This window comes from Coregonus clupeaformis, chromosome 7 (genome assembly GCF_020615455.1).
Source record: "Coregonus clupeaformis isolate EN_2021a chromosome 7, ASM2061545v1, whole genome shotgun sequence".
NCBI classification, from domain to species: Eukaryota; Metazoa; Chordata; class Actinopteri; order Salmoniformes; family Salmonidae; genus Coregonus; species Coregonus clupeaformis.
This window is the reverse complement of record NC_059198.1, coordinates 15,417,314-15,433,909: the sequence shown is the minus strand read 5'-3', so window position 1 is coordinate 15,433,909 and position 16,596 is coordinate 15,417,314. Positions and strand designations below refer to the sequence as shown.

The following is a 16,596-nucleotide window of genomic DNA, read 5'->3' as shown; positions in this document are numbered from 1 at the left end:
GACAAGAAGGGACTAGTATATCCAGTGTGTGTGTGTGACGGAGTATGATGCAATAATAAAATTAGAATGTCAAAAAAAACAACAAAGCATTTATCTGAATATATTTGCAGCTGTTTTTGCTGCTAATGGTGCCTTCATCAAGTATTGACTTAGGGGTTCCCTAAGGTCTCATTGGAAAGGTTGGATCCACCTACAGCCCTATTGAAAATGTGCAGTCCTTTGATGTAAATGTGTCCATTCAAATGGACACATTTACTATTCAAATGAAGCTATTCAAATGCTAAATATAAGGCAAGGCTGGAACATATTCTGTCCATTCTTAATGCGAGCGTGCAGCCAGCCTCTTACATTTTGTATTGGATTCACCACTGGCGATTGTAAGGCTGCGTTTACACGGGAAGCACAATTCTGATCTTTTGCCCATTATTGGCAAAAGTGCCGATCTGATTAGTCAAAAGACCAATTAGTGGAAGAAATATCAGAATTGGGCTGCCTGTGTAAATGGAGTCTAGGGATAGGCCTATGCCTACAATTCCTCTGAGCAGACAAGCTTTAGTGTGGTTTATAGTGTTTTAGTTGATCAATCGTCTGCGAGTTACCTCCCATTATAGGGCTGCATTCCGTACATCGAGAATACGGCACATCAGAAAGATTCATCTGATGAGTCTGGTAGAATATAGCAGAGCAGACGCACTGAGCTATCCCTTCAGGATCCAATGACTACTACATCTGATCAACAAGTCTTACACTATGGCTTCAACAAATCCCAACAGTACCGTGTGCTCTGTTCAAGAGGAGCTTGATTCTTATGCCCATTTTTTCTGGCACATCACTTCAGGGAAACCCTTTATCCTTTCCATTCTTCTCCTGACTTTACTGGTGAACAGCAACATAATCAACGGATTGGTGAGACAAAGAATGGCTCTGGCAGCCGTCCTACACGTTGTTCAGCAATCTATTGATCTGTGTTCTTCCACAATGCTTTGTTATAGCATTCCCTGTGATGTACTCTATTCTGGGGATGGTGCAAGGCACATTTTGTTATTTTGATATGATTTTTTAAACTCTCGATGAATCTAGACATCATGGTGATAGATGTGCGTTTATTTGCCACAGCATCCACTACCTGAGCATAATGACTCCCAGGCGTGTGCGGCTTGCCTTGGGGCTAGTCTGGGTGCAGTGTATCACCGTTGGCAGTAATCATCTTGTCCTGCTCAACCTGGGACTGTGCATTTAACAGAGCCACTGCAGGGCTGCTCAGTGAGCCTAGAAGTTTAAGAGCATCTATGAGCTTTAATCCTGTGCAAAAGTGACAGCACCATGGCCCTCCCAGCATCATCATAACGCTTTCAAATCAACATCTTCCGCTTCTGTTATGAACATGTGTACAATGTGGCCCTTCAACTGAGCAACCGCTGTACTTGAACTGTAGCCTTTTTCTTATTTTTATTTTTTTAAACTGCAGCTGGTGCCATTTATCTACTGTGCAACCTGTATACTACTACAAGAGCAAACTGTGTCCTTCCTCGTGTGTGTGGTGGTTAGGTGGTTACCTGGCTCCCAGGTGTTTGGCCAGCTCTACCAGGGACTCCCTCTCCGCCCCGGTGAACTGGCTGACTGAGAGGACACAGTCACTGAGAGGGGAGCGGCCCTCCATCACTGACACAGGGCTGAACAAGAGGTGTGAGCCCAGCTCTAACACACACTGCTGCTCCACACACATGGCCTACACAAAAGACACATTGGTTAAAACTCACACAATATGGCTTAGTGAAGACTCGCACACACATTTGATAATCCCACACTTGGCCTAAAGAGCCCACCCACACCACACCAGAAAGACATCAAAAACACGGAGCCAGAATGTTTGTCAACATCCCCTCTCTTACCAGCCAAGTATCAGTGACCACCTCGTCCACAGTGGCCTCCACCTCGCAGCCCAGCAGGGGCACCACAGCGTAGTCGGCCACGGCCCGCGTGCGCCCCACCAGGACCTTCCCACAGTTCTCCGTCACCAGCACCGACAGCTGGGCCTCCGCCTCGGCCCCAAAGCCCACCAGGAGGAAGCGTTTCCCCGCAAACAGGCCCGCCTCACCGGCCTCCTGAAGGGTGGAGTCAGCTCCGGCCCCACCCTCGGCTGCAGTAGAAGCCTGGTCTGGGGCTGAGACCCAGGGCTCTGGTGCTGCAGAGCTCTGCCTCCTGTGGCGACTGCTGTCAGCTGGTGGAGGCATCTCCACTGGGGTTGGAGGAAAGAAATGGCGGATGAAGAGAGGAAGTTAGGAGGATATTATGGTGGCACATGGTACCTGGGAGGGCAGGTTCTGTGACTTTCAATCAAGCTAACAGTAACAAGTATGTCAACAGGAAAAACTGTATAGTGGTGATACAACATTAGGCAATGTGAATATCTTAATATTCTTCACAATCATCTCCAATAACAATCAAACATAAACAGAATACCAACATGAGGCTACAGGTGACCCGTGATGTGACTCCTTTGAGTTGTGGTCTTGCTGCTACACTGAGTCTACACAGAGGAGCTCCTCCCTTACCCACTGTCTGGTCATCATCCATGTACTGAGAGAGCATGTCCTCCTCTGCCTTTCTGTGTCGAGGGGTAGCTGGTTCGGGGGCAAGGGGGGCAGCTGAGGAGGTGGAGGAGGGACGGGAAGCGGAGGTGCGGGGGGCAGGCATGGCCACGGTTGAAGGGGCGGGGGGCAGACAGGCTGGGTGGTGGTAGTCCCCTTCGGAGAGCAGGCTGCCTCTGGAGAAGCTGTCCAGCAGCCACTGCACCGTCACTACATGGGGCCTGGAGGAGAGATCAGAAAGATAGGATCACATCAAGGCACAAGATACTCCTCATAGGTTATTTCCTACCTGACTACAGGTTGGGTTGCAAAATTATTTTCAAAAATTCCCTGATTTTCCAGAATTCCGGTTTGGTGGAGTCTGGATTTCCTGCCTATTCCCTCCTGATTCCAGAGATATTCCAACTGGGATTTCTGGGAATTTTGAGCACATTACTGGAATTTTGCAACCCTATCTACAGGGTTTGGGTCCAAGACTGCTTTCCTGCATCTATATCCGTCAGTGGAGGCTGCTAAGGGGAGGACGGCTCATAATAATGGCTGGAATGGAGCAAATGGAATGGCATCAAACACATTGAAACCATGTGTTTGATGTATTTGATACCATTCCACTAATTCCGCTCCAGCCATTACCTCAGGCCCATCCTCCCCAATTAAGGTGCCACCAACCTCCTGTGTTATCCGTACTAGAACAAATGATGGTTTAATGACAAAGCTTATCAACCTAAGCGTAATACATTATGGATATGCAATGGCTGTATGTGTCTAATAACAGCCAGTGGTCTTGTTGGGGTGCTGTTGTGACAGCTCTGTGGTACTGACTGACCTGTGTGTGGCTTTGGCCAGGAAGGTCTTGGTGTCCTGGTCAGTCTCTCCCATGACCACGTGGGTGAGCTCCTCGCTGGGCTGGTTGAAGTGCAGGCCACCGGCCATGTTGACCAGGCGACGCAGCTTCTCCAGCCTCATCCCTGGCAGCCCACACAGGTACAGCTACAGGGGAAGACAGCGGAAATTGAACTTGTGTTTTCTAAAACCCTTTACAATAAGAAACCATAAGGAATAAAGAACCATAAGGTATGTGACTCTATATGTCATGTCTGTAAGTGAACGGAATTGAACTTCTGGTTAGCACATTTCTATAAGAGCAATGGAACTGGAACTGAAGGCCTCAGTAAGGAAAGTAACCTGTGATTACTCCATAGAGAGAGTGGCTCAGAGAATTCAAATCAAATGTTTTCTTCTAATAGAGAGTTATAGGATCTCAATCGAGTGGCTCATATCAAGATGAAGTGTTGAGAGGACCTCCTCCTGACCTTGCAGCCGTCCAGCAGGTCATCTGCGGGGCCAACTGTGATGTCCAGCACGTCGATAGGGTCTGGTGTGTCCAGCCGGCTGACCGTGGCATTAGTCAAGGCCGTGTCATTCACCGTCATGCTGCTGGTCACAGAAATGTGGCTCAACCCCAGTAGAGACGCACCCTCTGAAGGAAAACAACAACAACAAATGACCTCATTGTTGTGACCAGGGGCTCTTTCTAAGCACTTTGAAGCATTATAATATGGATATTTGCTGTGTGTGTTTTTATGTATGTATATGTATTTTTACGCTACACGACAATTGCCCTTCAGAGTCAATACAGATATATTGAATAGGGATGGGGGTTTTAAGTAATTTTACTATTCGAATAGTATCATGAATATCTGTCGGATATCCGGATATTCAAAATACAATTTTTTTAACGTAGCTACGTTTGTAACCTGAGCACTGCTGCGCAAGGGAGAGAGGCTGGCGCTCTATTGAACCCTGGACACTTGCCGCATTCAGACCCTTCTCCTCTATTGCTGCAGCTGCGGAGGGTGGTGTGTGTAGCGAGCAGACAGAGGGAGAGCGAGACGCAAAGGCAACTCGGCTACAGCCAAGACTAGCTAACTTGTAGCAGCCACAATGTTATTCATCATCCCATTTAACAGTGCCCGTCTTGACTGGAGTAGCCTAGAGAACCTAGACAGCTATAGCTAGCTAGGCTAATTGAGGCCACATGCTGTGCTTTTTCCCCAACCCCATTCAGATAAAACAGCTTACCTGTTGGTTGCTCGTTATAGCCTACTCCTTCTCATTTCACTAACTTTTAATTTCGTAATTTAATTCCATGTTGCATTGCATTAGTGAGCTCTCACTCCATTTGCTACACACTGAGCCTCTTTGACGCTTTGATTGGCCAACAAACACGCTACACACGAAGGCTACCGTATTGCCGCTTTCCATGTTGTCTGTAGCTTGTGAGGTGTGGAAATACTTTTATGCATTTTGTTTTGTTGCCTTTTGGGCTATTGCTCTGTCTGCGTGCTGCTTGTCCTATGTTGCTCTGCATGTCTGTATTGTTATTGATTTTAATAACCTGCCCAGCGACTGCGGTTGAAAATTAGCCAGCTAGCTAAAACCTGCAATTTTACAGAAAAGATTATTAAAGTGCACTGTCCCTGTACAAATGTAAATAAACTCAAACAGGCCGGCTATTGGTCTTTTCATGGGGCGCACCGTGCACGTCATAAAACGTTTGTTTAATAAAATTAATAATTTGAAATGTCATGGTATATCCTTGTATGGAAGAATGCCACATTGATATTTTAAATGTAATTTAGAAAAAGCCTTTTGTTGTTAAATTCCAGTTAAAATAGGCTTATATTGATTTGTTTTTGCAAAAATGTATACTCAAGTATTCGAATACAAACATCCATTTGGATATTCAAATAACCGTGCACATCCCTACTATTGAACTGAATAATCAGTCCTAAAATTCTTAAATAAAAATTGAAATATTAAATGTTGAGCTTGGCGCCTCACCCTCTTTCTTCTTGCTGGTGCCGGTGGGGGTAGATGTGTGGGGTTTGCTGGCTTTCTGAGCCCCTCGCTCCACCGTGTAGCGACTCTCGTCCTGGCAGAAGCCCTTCTCGATGCTGTCAAACAGCCAGTTCAGAGACACACAGAAGACGTTCCACTTCTGCGCACACTCATACTTCTGACCTGCAGGCACAGACAAAGAGAGGGATCAGTGAAAGTGATGGAAACTGGGTGGCAGTAAGAGAGACTCAGGAACTCTACGACCTAAAGCTGTTATTATATGAAAGGACATCAGAAGGACAGGGCTAAAGCATGTAGACTGTCCTTGTGATTATGAGAAGAAAAAAAATCTGCGTGGCTGAAGCTGGATTTATCCCTTCTTAATTTCTTTGTATTTGTGATGTGTGCTGAACTGATTCTGAACCTAACTAAGTTGGACAATAACGGTATGGTAAGTTCGACCTACCCGAGGGCTCGCTGACGATGAGGTGGGTGCACTCATTCATCTTGAGCTGTCCGGTGTAGCTGGCCCCGTGCTGCTGGCAGAGCCTCTGCACCTTCTTACGCTCCACTGTGGAGAGGCCTGTGACACAGACGGTGCAGCCCCGGAGCACAGGGCACAAGTAGTCCTCTATGGGCAGGTCAGTGTATCTGAAGAGGCTGGAGGGGGAAAGAGAGACCGGGACAGGGGGATGAGTAGATCTGTTTAAAGCTGCAATATGTAACTTTTTGAGTGACAACCAAATTCACATTGAAATGTGAGTTCTATGGATAAGAACGTCTGCTAAATGACTAAAATGTAAAAATGTAGATCTGTAATTCTCAGTTAAAGCAAGTCTAAGAAGCAGTAGATCTGTTCTTGTGTGCCATTTCTATGATTTCTGTTCTTAAGCTTTGTTTTTGCGTCTTTTACTTTCAGTTTTGTACACAAGCTTCAAATCAGCTGAAAATACAATATATTTGGTTACTGAAAATATATTTCACAGCGGTTTAGATGGTAATGAATTGCTTGTTCTACACTATGCATTGCTTGTTTTGTCACAAACTGAAATTAGGCGAACTATTAGAATTTTAGCAACCAGAAAATGACTGAATATTGCACCTTTAAATTTATGTCAGTCTGAAATAGAAGTGCAGCTACATGGAGCATCTAGTAAATACGATGAGATGGCGGTGCTGAGGAAGGCTGAAATCCTGCACGACTTTGAAATCCGGTTCCTGCACGACTTTGCTTTTTTATGGCTATTTTTGTCTTATTATTTTGTTTGCTCAGAATGTTCGTGCAATAATTGCCTACGACCGTCAAACACTTCTCGATCATGAATCTGAAGCTACACACTTCTCTCAGCCTCCTAGACCTGGAATACTACATTTGCTCCTTTGTTCCACGCATAGCGGGCTTATCGGTTGCTGCTGACCAAGATGACCGAAGGCAACGCCGGCGACGAAGGAGGAAATGGGGACTCCAAGCTAGCCTGAAAAGATGGGCTACACGACGACCTCTTCCTAGTATTCTGATGGCTAATGTCCAATTGCTGGAAAATAAACATTGTGAACTTTGAGTAAGGCTTCAATCGCAGAGGGACATCAGGGAATGCTATGTCTTCGTTTTTACAGAGACATAGCTTATGGATGATACACTCGACTCCGCTATTCAACCAGACGGCTTCATCATTTTTCATATGGATCGAACGGCGGCTTCTGTAAGAGTAGGGGGGAGGGATATGTTTCCTTATCAACAATTCCTGGTGTACCGAAGTTGAAAGCATCTCGAGCTCCTTTTCACCCGACCTGGAATGTGATGCTAAAATGCAAACCCCACTATATGGAGAGGGAATTCACGTGTTTTATCACAGCTGTGTATTATACCGCCACAAGCAAACACCAAGGCGGCACTCAGCGAACTGTACAAGATCATTAGCAAGCAAGAATCCTCTTTATTTTCACTGGAGTTTTTTGTTGTAATTCTTACCCCCCTTTTCTCCCCAATTTCGTGATTACGATCTTGTCTCATCGCTGCAACTCCCCAACGGGCTCGGGAGAGGCAAAGGTCGAGTCATGCGTCCTCCGAAACATGACTCGCCAAACCGCGCTTCTTAACTCCCACTCGCTTAACCTGAAAGACAGCCGCACCAATGTGTCGGAGGAAACACCTGATGACCGAAGTCAGCCTGCAGGCCCCCGGCTCGCCACAAGGAGTCGCTAGTGCGTTGAGCCAAGTAAAGTCTCCCCTGCCAAAACCTCCCCTAACCCGGATGACGCTAGGCCAATTGTGCGCCACCCTATGGGACTCCCAGTCACGGCCGGTAATGACACAACCTGGGATCAAACCCCAGGCTGTAGTGACGCCGCAACACTTCGATGCAGCGCCTTAGACCGCTGCACCACTCGGGAGGCCGTTGCTGGCAACTTTAACTAAGCACGCTTAAAACACATTTTTCCAAAACATCACCAACATGTATCCTGCCCCACAATAGGAAACAATGTGTTGGACCATGTATATACAAACATCTGTGACGAATACAAAGCCAACACACGCCCCCACTTTGGCCAATCAGATCACGTCTCTGTTCCTACTCCCCGCCTACAAGCAGCAACTCAAGAGAGAGCCATCAATACAGAGAATAGTAAGGCACTGAACAGAGGAGGCAGACTCAATGCTGCAGGACTGTTTTGAGAATACTGATTGACATATGTTAAAAGATTCATCCAACCAGGACTCATTCATCAACATTGAGGAATATACATTGTCAGTCACAGGCTTCATTAGGAAATGTGTTGATGATGATGTACCCACAATAACAATCTGGACATACCCCAATCAAAAATCCTGGATGAACAGAGATATCCGTACCATGCTGAGAGCCTGTACTGCAGCATTCAATGTCAGCAGAACGAACCCCGGTGACGCGTACAAGGCAAGAGCTCCGCAAATCCATTAGGGATGCAAAAAGACAATACAGACTCAAACTTGAATTGATGTTCGACAAATCAGACTCGCGACGCATGTGGCAAGGACTACAGACTATCACAGACTACAAAGGCAAACCCAGGTGTGTGGTGCCCACCGAAGCCTCCCTCCCAGACGAGCTTAACACATTATATTGCTGCTTCGAGGCAGACAATACCGAGCCATCCTAGAAGGCTATCGCTGTTCCGGACGACCAAGTGCTTTCTCTCTCCGAGGCTGACGTGAGGAAAACTCTCTTTTTTGTTTTTTAAAGAGTGAATACTCAGAGCCGCCGGCCCAGATGGCATTGCTGACCAGTTGGCGGGTGTCTTTTCTGACATCTTCAACCTGTCCCAGGCTGTAGTCCCCACCTCCTTCAAGGACACCACCATTGTCACAGAGCCCAAGAAAAACAATGTGACATGCCCAAATGACTATCGCCCTGTATCACTCACCCCAGTCATCATGAAGTGCTTTGAGAGGTTGGTCATGGCCCACATCAAGGCCAGCATGTCAGGGACACAGGACCCACTCCAATTTGCCTACCGCTCCATGGAAGATGCCATTTCCATCGCTATTCACACGGCCGTAACACATCTGGACAAGAGGAACACCTATGCGAGAATGCTGTTCATTGACTACAGTTCAGCATTCAACGCTATTGTTCCCTCCAAGCTCAACACCAAGCTCAGAGCCCTGGGTCTGGACACTACCCTCTGCAACTGGATCCTGGACTTCCTGACGGGCAGACCACTGGCTGTGAGGATTGGCAACAACACCTCCCCCAAACGAACTCTTAACACAGGGGCGTGTCCTCAGTCCTCCGCTGTACTTCCCGTTCACCCACGACTGCCTGGCTTTGCACGACACCAACTCCATCATCAAGTTTGCTGACGACACCACGGTGCCTGAGGAAGGCCTGCAGCATCATCAAGGACCCCACACACCCCAGCCACAAGCTGTTCACACCCTTACGGTCGGCTAGACGGTATCGGAGCATGATGTCTGATACTAACAGGCTCAGAGATCTTCAAGCCGTCAGACTGCTGAACACTTGAACTGACCACCTGCTGATTCTCCGCACCTTAGCACACATGCACTCACTCACACACAAACACAACTGCTGCTACCAGACTCTTATTATGATTGCTAAATACTGCAAAATGTAAACACCTGCCACCCAATCCCCCCCTTCCCCAAAACACGTGTAAATACTGGACTTTAAATTGTGCCTTCCTGTATTATACTTATGCTAAAAATTGTATTATATACACTGAACAAAAATATAAATGCAACAATTACAAAGTTACAGTTCATAGAAGGAAATCAATCACTTGAAATAAATTAATTAGGCACTAATCTATGGATTTCACATGACTGTTGGTCAAAGACACACAAAAAACTGAAGAAAAAAAAAAAAAAGAGGTGGGGACGTGGTTCAGGAAACCAGTCAGTATCTGGTGTGACCACCATTTGCCTCATGCAGCACGACATCTCCTTCGCATAGAGTTGATCAGGCAGTTAATTGTGGCCCGTGGAATTTTGTCCCACTCCTCTTCAATGGCTGTGCGAAGTTGCTAGATATCGGCGGGAAGGAGAACACCCCGTCATACACGTCAATCCAGAGGGTGACATGTCTGATGAGTATGCAGGCCATGGAAGAACTGGGACATTTTCAGCTTCCAGGAATTATGTACAGATTCTTGCGACATGGGGCCGTGCATCATCATGCTAAACCATGAGGTGATGCTGGCAGATGAATGGCACAACAATGGGCCTCAAGATCTCATCACGGAATCTATGTGCATTCAAATTGCCATCAATAAAATGCAATTGCGTTCGTTGTCCATAGCTTATGCCTGCCCATACCATAACCCCATCGCCAACATAGGGCACCCTGTTCACAACGTTAACATCAGCAAACCTCTCAACCACACAACGCCATACACGCTGCCTGCCATCTGCCCGGTACAGTTGAAACCCGGGATTCAGTCGTGAAGAGCATACTGCTCCAGCGTGCCAGTGGCCATCGAAGGTGAGCATTTGCCAACTGAAGTCGGTTACGAAGCTGAACTGCAGTCAGGTCAAGACCCTGGTGAGGACAACGAGCACGCAGAGGAGCTTCCCTGAGGCACTTTCTGACAGTTTGTGCAGAGATTCTTTGGTTGTGCAAACCAAGTTTCATCAGCTGTCCGGGTGTCTGGTCTCAGACGATCCCGCAGATGAAGAATGCAGATGTGGAGGTCCTGGGCTGGATTGCGTCCTACCTGACCGGTCGCTCCTACCATGTGGCGTGGCGAGAAGCTGTCTCCGCACCACGTGCTCTCACCACTGGTGTCCCCCAGGGCTCAGTTCTAGGCCCTCTCCTATTCTCGCTATACACCAAGTCACTTGGCTCTGTCATATCCTCACATGGCCTCTCCTATCATTGCTACGCTGACGACACACAACTAATCTTCTCCTTTCCCCCTTCTGATAACCAGGTGGCGAATCGCATCTCTGCATGTCTGGCAGACATATCAGTATGGATGACGGATCACCACCTCAAGCTGAACCTTGGCAAGACGGAGCTGCTCTTCCTCCCGGGGAAGGACTGCCTGTTCCATGATCTCGCCATCACGGTTGACAACTCCGTTGTGTCCTCCTCCCAGAGTGCGAAGAGCCTTGGCGTGACCCTGGACAACACCCTGTCGTTCTCCGCTAACATCAAGGCGGTGACCCGATCCTGTAGGTTCATGCTCTACAACATTCGGAGAGTACGACCCTGCCTTACACAGGAAGCGGCACAGGTCCTAATCCAGGCACTTGTCATCTTCCGTCTGGATTACTGCAACTCGCTGTTGGCTGGGCTCCCTGCCTGTGCCATTAAACCCCTACAACTCATCCAGAATGCCGCAGCCCGTCTGGTGTTCAACCTTCCCAAGTTCTCTCACGTCACCCCGCTCCTCCGCACACTCCACTGGCTTCCAGTTGAAGCTCGCATCTGCTACAAGACCATGGTGCTTGCCTACGGAGCTGTGAGGGGAACGGCACCTCCGTACCTTCAGGCTCTGATCAGTCCCTACACCCAAACGAGGGCATTGCGTTCATCCACCTCTGGCCTGCTGGCTCCCCTACCTCTGCGGAAGCATAGTTCCCACTCAGCCCAGTCAAAACTGTTCGCTGCTCTGGCACCCCAATGGTGGAACAAGCACCCTCACGACGCCAGGACAGCGGAGTCACTCACCACCTTCCGGAGACATTTGAAACCCCACCTCTTTAAGGAATTCCTGGGATAGGATAAAGTAATCCTTCTACCCCCCCCCCCAAAAAAATATAAAAATATAAAAAAAATAAAAAATAAAAAAAATAAAAAAAACATTGTAAAGTGGTTAACCCACTGGCTATAAGGTGAATGCACCTATTTGTAAGTCGCTCTGGATAAGAGCATCTGCTAAATGACGTAAATGTAATGTAAATGTGTAGTTACACGTGGTATGCGGTTGTGAAGCCGGTTGGATATACTGCCAAATTCTCTAAAACGACGTTGGAGGCGGCTTATGGTAGAGAAATTAACATAAAATTATCTGCCAACAGCTCTGGGGGGCATCCCTGCAGTCAGCATGCCAATCGCACGCTCCCTCAGAACTTGAGACATCTGTGGCATGGTGTTGTGTGACAAATCTGCACATTTTAGAGTGGCCTTTTATTGTCCCCAGCACAATGATCATGCTGTTTAATCAGCTTCTTGATATGCCACACCTGTCAGGTGGATGGATTATCTTGGCAAAGGAGAAATGCTCACTAACAGGGATGTAAACTAATTTGTGCACAACATTGTTTTATTTGTGCGTATGGAACATTTCTGGGATATTTTATTTCAGCTCATGAAACATGGGACCAACAATTTACATGTTGCGCTTATATTGTTGTTCAGTGTTTTTTTCTGAGCTATTTACTTTGTTAGTATTCTTATATTTTATTATTTCTTATTGTTGTTGCATTGTCGAGAAGGAACCTGCAAGTAAGCATTTCGTTGGATGTTGTATACCATGTGTATCCCGTACATATGACTAATACAATTTGAAACTAGATGTACACTTTTAACATACTTGCTATATCATTGGTTGATTACAGACATAGCTTTTCATTAATGTCTCTGGCTAAATGAGAAAGGCATAAAAAGCGCTATTACCTGTCCTGTGATTTCTCCCAGCAGGTTTTGACCCAAGTGGGCAGCAAGATGGGCTTCCCTAGGCTGGCGGCCACCAGGTACTTCTTGCTGCCCACCTCCCCGGCAATCAGGTGAGTGACAGACACGTTAAGGTCCCGATAGACCCGCCCACCCATCAGCTGCACCAGATCCATCACGTCAGCCTGGAAGTACAGAGACAGACACACCGAGTCACTAACAGGCCTGCTACATTGGATGCGTAACCTTTTCTGGGCGTGAGACGCTCCCATTCATTTCAATGTAACCTGGACCTAAGCAGCACGGCTCCGTAAGAGGCTCGCACTGCTCAGTGTAAAATTACGCTCTGGTTCTATTTTCAAGAGTTCCCCTGTAAGGCCATTGATGTGGATTCATTACATAATTGGCATCAAAAACACTTGGCATCATTGTTGACGAGTCAAGCAGAGTACAGGGGAACGCAATGGATTTACCCTAGCCTCCTTGTCCAGACTGGTGCAGGAGATGGTGACATCAGCCATGGCCATGTTGTAGACAGGCTGCTCTGCTTTGGGCACACAGCGCTGCTGCTGAAGGCAGAAGAGCACCACTAGTGGACTCACCACTCGACAGCCCAACTATTCACAGAGACAAACACAGTTTTACACTACTGATTATTTTTCAGTACACTTCATCGCCGAATGCTGACAGTGTTCTTAACATGTTGTGACATGTGAGGATAAGTACAGTGAGGGAAAAAAGTATTTGATCCCCTGCTGATTTTGTACATTTGCCCACTGACAAAGACATGATCAGTCTATAATTTTAATGGTAGGTTTATTTGAACAGTGAGAGACAGAATAACAACAAAACAATCCAGAAAAACGCATGTCAAAAATTTTATAAATTGATTTGCATTTTAATGAGGGAAATAAGTATTTGACCCATCTGCAAAACATGACTTAGTACTTTGTGGCAAAACCCTTGTTGGCAATCACAGAAGTCATATGTTTCTTGTAGTTGGCCACCAGGTTTGCACAGATCTCAGGAGGGATTTTGTCCCACTCCTCTTTGCAGATCTTCTCCAAGTCATTAAGGTTTTGAGGCTGACATTTGGCAACTCGAACCTTCCGCTCCCACCACAGATTTCTTTGGGATTAAGGTCTGGAGACTGGCTAGGCCACTGCAGGACCTTAATGTGCTTCTTCTTGAGCCACTCCTTTGTTGCCTTGGCATTGTGTTTTGGGTCATTGTCATGCTGGAATACCCATCAACGACCCATTTTCAATGCCCTGACTGAGGGAAGGAGGTTCTCACCCAAGATTTGACGGTACATGGCCCTGTCCATCGTCCCTTTGATGCGGTGAAGTTGTCCTGTCCCCTTAGCAGAAAAACACCCCCAAAGCATAATGTTTCCACCTCCATGTTTGACGGTGGGGATGGTGTTCTTGGGGTCATAGGCAGCATTACTCCTCCTCCCAACACGGTGAGTTGAGTTGATGCCAAAGAGCTCGATTTTGGTCTCATCTGACCACAACACTCACCCAGTTCTCCTCTGAATCATTCAGATGTTCATTGGCAAACTTCAGACGGGCCTGTATATGTGCTTTCTTGAGCAGGGGGACCTTGCGTGCGCTGCAGGATTTCAGTCCTTCACGGCGTAGTGTGTTACCAATTGTTTTCTTGGTGACTATGGTCCCAGCTGCCTTGAGATCATTGACAAGATCCTCCCGTGTAGTTCTGGGCTGATTCCTCACTGTTCTCATGATCATTGCAACTCCACGAGGTGAGACCTTGCATGGAGCCCTAGGCCGAGGGAGATTGACAGTTATTTTGTGTTTCTTCCATTTGCGAATAATCGCACCAACTGTTGTCACCTTCTCACCAAGCTGCTTGGCGATGGTCTTGTAGCCCATTCCAGCCTTGTGTAGGTCTACAATCTTGTCCCTGACATCCTTGGAGAGCCCTTTGGTTTTGGCCATGGTGGAGAGTTTGGAATCTGATTGATTGATTGCTTCTGTGGACAGGTGTCTTTTATACAGGTAACAAGCTGAGATTAGGAGCACTCCCTTTAAGAGTGTGCTCCTAATCTCAGCTCGTTACCTGTATAAAAGACACCTGGGAGCCAGAAATCTTTCTGATTGAGAGGGGGTCAAATACTTATTTCCCTCATTAAAATGCAAATCAATTTATAACATTTTTGACATGCGTTTTTCTGGATTTTTTTGTTGTTATTCTGTCTCTCACTGTTCAAATAAACCTACCATTAAAATTATAGACTGATCCTTTCTTTGTCAGTGGGCAAACGTACAAAATCAGCAGAGAATCAAATACTTTTTTCCCCTCACTGTAGGTAGAAGCCAGGTTTGGGAAAATGTGCGTCTTGAGACAGACCTTTGTGCAGTGGTGGAAGGCTAGGGTGGAAAAGGTACTGAAGACGAATAGAGACTTGTCATTATGGTCCATCTGTAATGCAGTCTCCTCATCAATGTTCTTCAAGTAATTCTCTGACTGGAGCGCCATGATGGCCTGTTTCAGAAGGAGAATAAATATTATTAATTTCAATAACAAACACTGCTGGAGAAACAAAAAGCATGACCATTTTACTATCAAATGTTAGTGGTTAGTCATGGACACTGGTATCATAATCAAAGTGGCACTCACCTCATAGGCCTTGACAGCAAGGTCTGTCTTTTGTCCATTGACTTCTACAAACTTCACAACGAAGCCATCTCCATCTCTTTTTGACATCGTCAACCTACCATGTGACAGAAGTGCATTAACCCGTTATATGGAATTAGGAACAGTCATATGGCTAATACTGGCTCTTTAATTCGTGACATATAGCTTACGTTAGCTAGCTACAGAGAATATAGCTAGTTGCTAGATTACATTGTTAACCAGCTAACTTAACTTATTTTAGTGACTATAGTGTCATCTACATATTTAACGTTAGCTAGCTAACATTAGCTGACAAGTAATTATAACATGGCAGTCACTTTCTGCTATGGCCGCGAATGTGCGGTGTGTATATGCTCAAACGTCTGGGCCATGGGAACAGTTCAGGGCCCGGTTTAAAAAGGCATCCAAGTCCAAGTTTATCGTTAGAACCATAGGATCGTAGCTATGGTTCTAACAATGAACTTAAGCCTTAAGATGTTTTTGGGAAACCGGGCCCTGGTTCACCAATGTTCTTACCTTATTAGACCTCCAATATTATATATTGTTCCTTTAGGAAATAACTAGGTTTGTTAACTTATCTAAAACTAGCAAACAACATGAACAGTTTTAAAAGGAATCGAGCTCGCGAGTGGCCCAAATGAAGACGAGTGGACGACTGCTCGAATCCGAACTCGTCATTCACAGAGCTTGAAGACCATCAAAATAAAATGTTTAAACCTGAACAAACAATCATTGTTATCGTAATTCACAGGTCATTTGCCTCGATCACTTGTGTACAACAACTCTGGAAAAAAAGAAAACAATAGTGCAAACATCTTGAAGGTGTTGCTATTCGCGCGCGGAAATGGTAATCAGCTGCAGACGGAAGTGAGGTTGTGGGGGTCCTAAGAAAATAAAGTGAACTTGTATGTGCGCCCTCTGCTGGCAGGCATATAAATAAACTCAAATCCAACACGATTTCCACTTACCGTTGCTGCTGCCTGCTGTGTAGCTGATTCAGCATGCCACCAATGGCACACCATTAAGATGACCCCCCCCCCAAAATGAAAGGGTCAAATCTGAAGCCCAGTTTACTTAAAATATCAGAAATAACTGAAATACTAACAAGTATGAGTTGTACATTGATTAGATGTATATTGTTAGTATCTGTACTGCAGCCCAAGATTCTGGACCTTTATGGCACAAGAGTATGCTTGTTCTGTCAATGTATGTAGTGTTGCTATACCCCACTTTGGTATAAAGTTTGACATTTCTCTTATCTGACTGTACTTTATATTGTCATTCATTCTTCTCAGTATCATTGAAAATAGAAACACACATGAAGAGAAAATAACACTGTGGGTTCCCTTTTATTCTTAAAATTGTATGTACAAGTACGACTG

The 16,596-nt window shown here is 46.1% G+C and overlaps 1 protein-coding gene across 2 annotated transcripts in view; it reads right to left on the bottom strand.

Annotated features, from left to right (window-relative positions):
• LOC121569919 (DNA topoisomerase 2-binding protein 1-A-like) overlaps positions 1–16,066 on the bottom strand; it is a 36,375-nt gene extending 20,309 nt beyond the window's left edge. For both annotated transcript variants that reach the window (XM_045221177.1, XM_045221178.1), the window contains exons 1-12: positions 15,731–16,066; positions 15,197–15,290; positions 14,927–15,061; positions 13,027–13,170; positions 12,557–12,738; positions 5,899–6,092; positions 5,436–5,615; positions 3,905–4,071; positions 3,418–3,581; positions 2,556–2,812; positions 1,893–2,239; positions 1,557–1,729 (exon numbers count right to left, since the gene is read on the bottom strand). In XM_045221177.1, the coding sequence (XP_045077112.1) occupies positions 1,557–1,729; positions 1,893–2,239; positions 2,556–2,812; positions 3,418–3,581; positions 3,905–4,071; positions 5,436–5,615; positions 5,899–6,092; positions 12,557–12,738; positions 13,027–13,170; positions 14,927–15,061; positions 15,197–15,283 (2,030 nt within the window). In that variant the 5' untranslated portion in view covers positions 15,284–15,290; positions 15,731–16,066. The remainder of the gene's footprint in view (positions 1–1,556; positions 1,730–1,892; positions 2,240–2,555; positions 2,813–3,417; positions 3,582–3,904; positions 4,072–5,435; positions 5,616–5,898; positions 6,093–12,556; positions 12,739–13,026; positions 13,171–14,926; positions 15,062–15,196; positions 15,291–15,730) is intronic.
• Between the last annotated feature and the right edge of the window lie 530 nt (positions 16,067–16,596).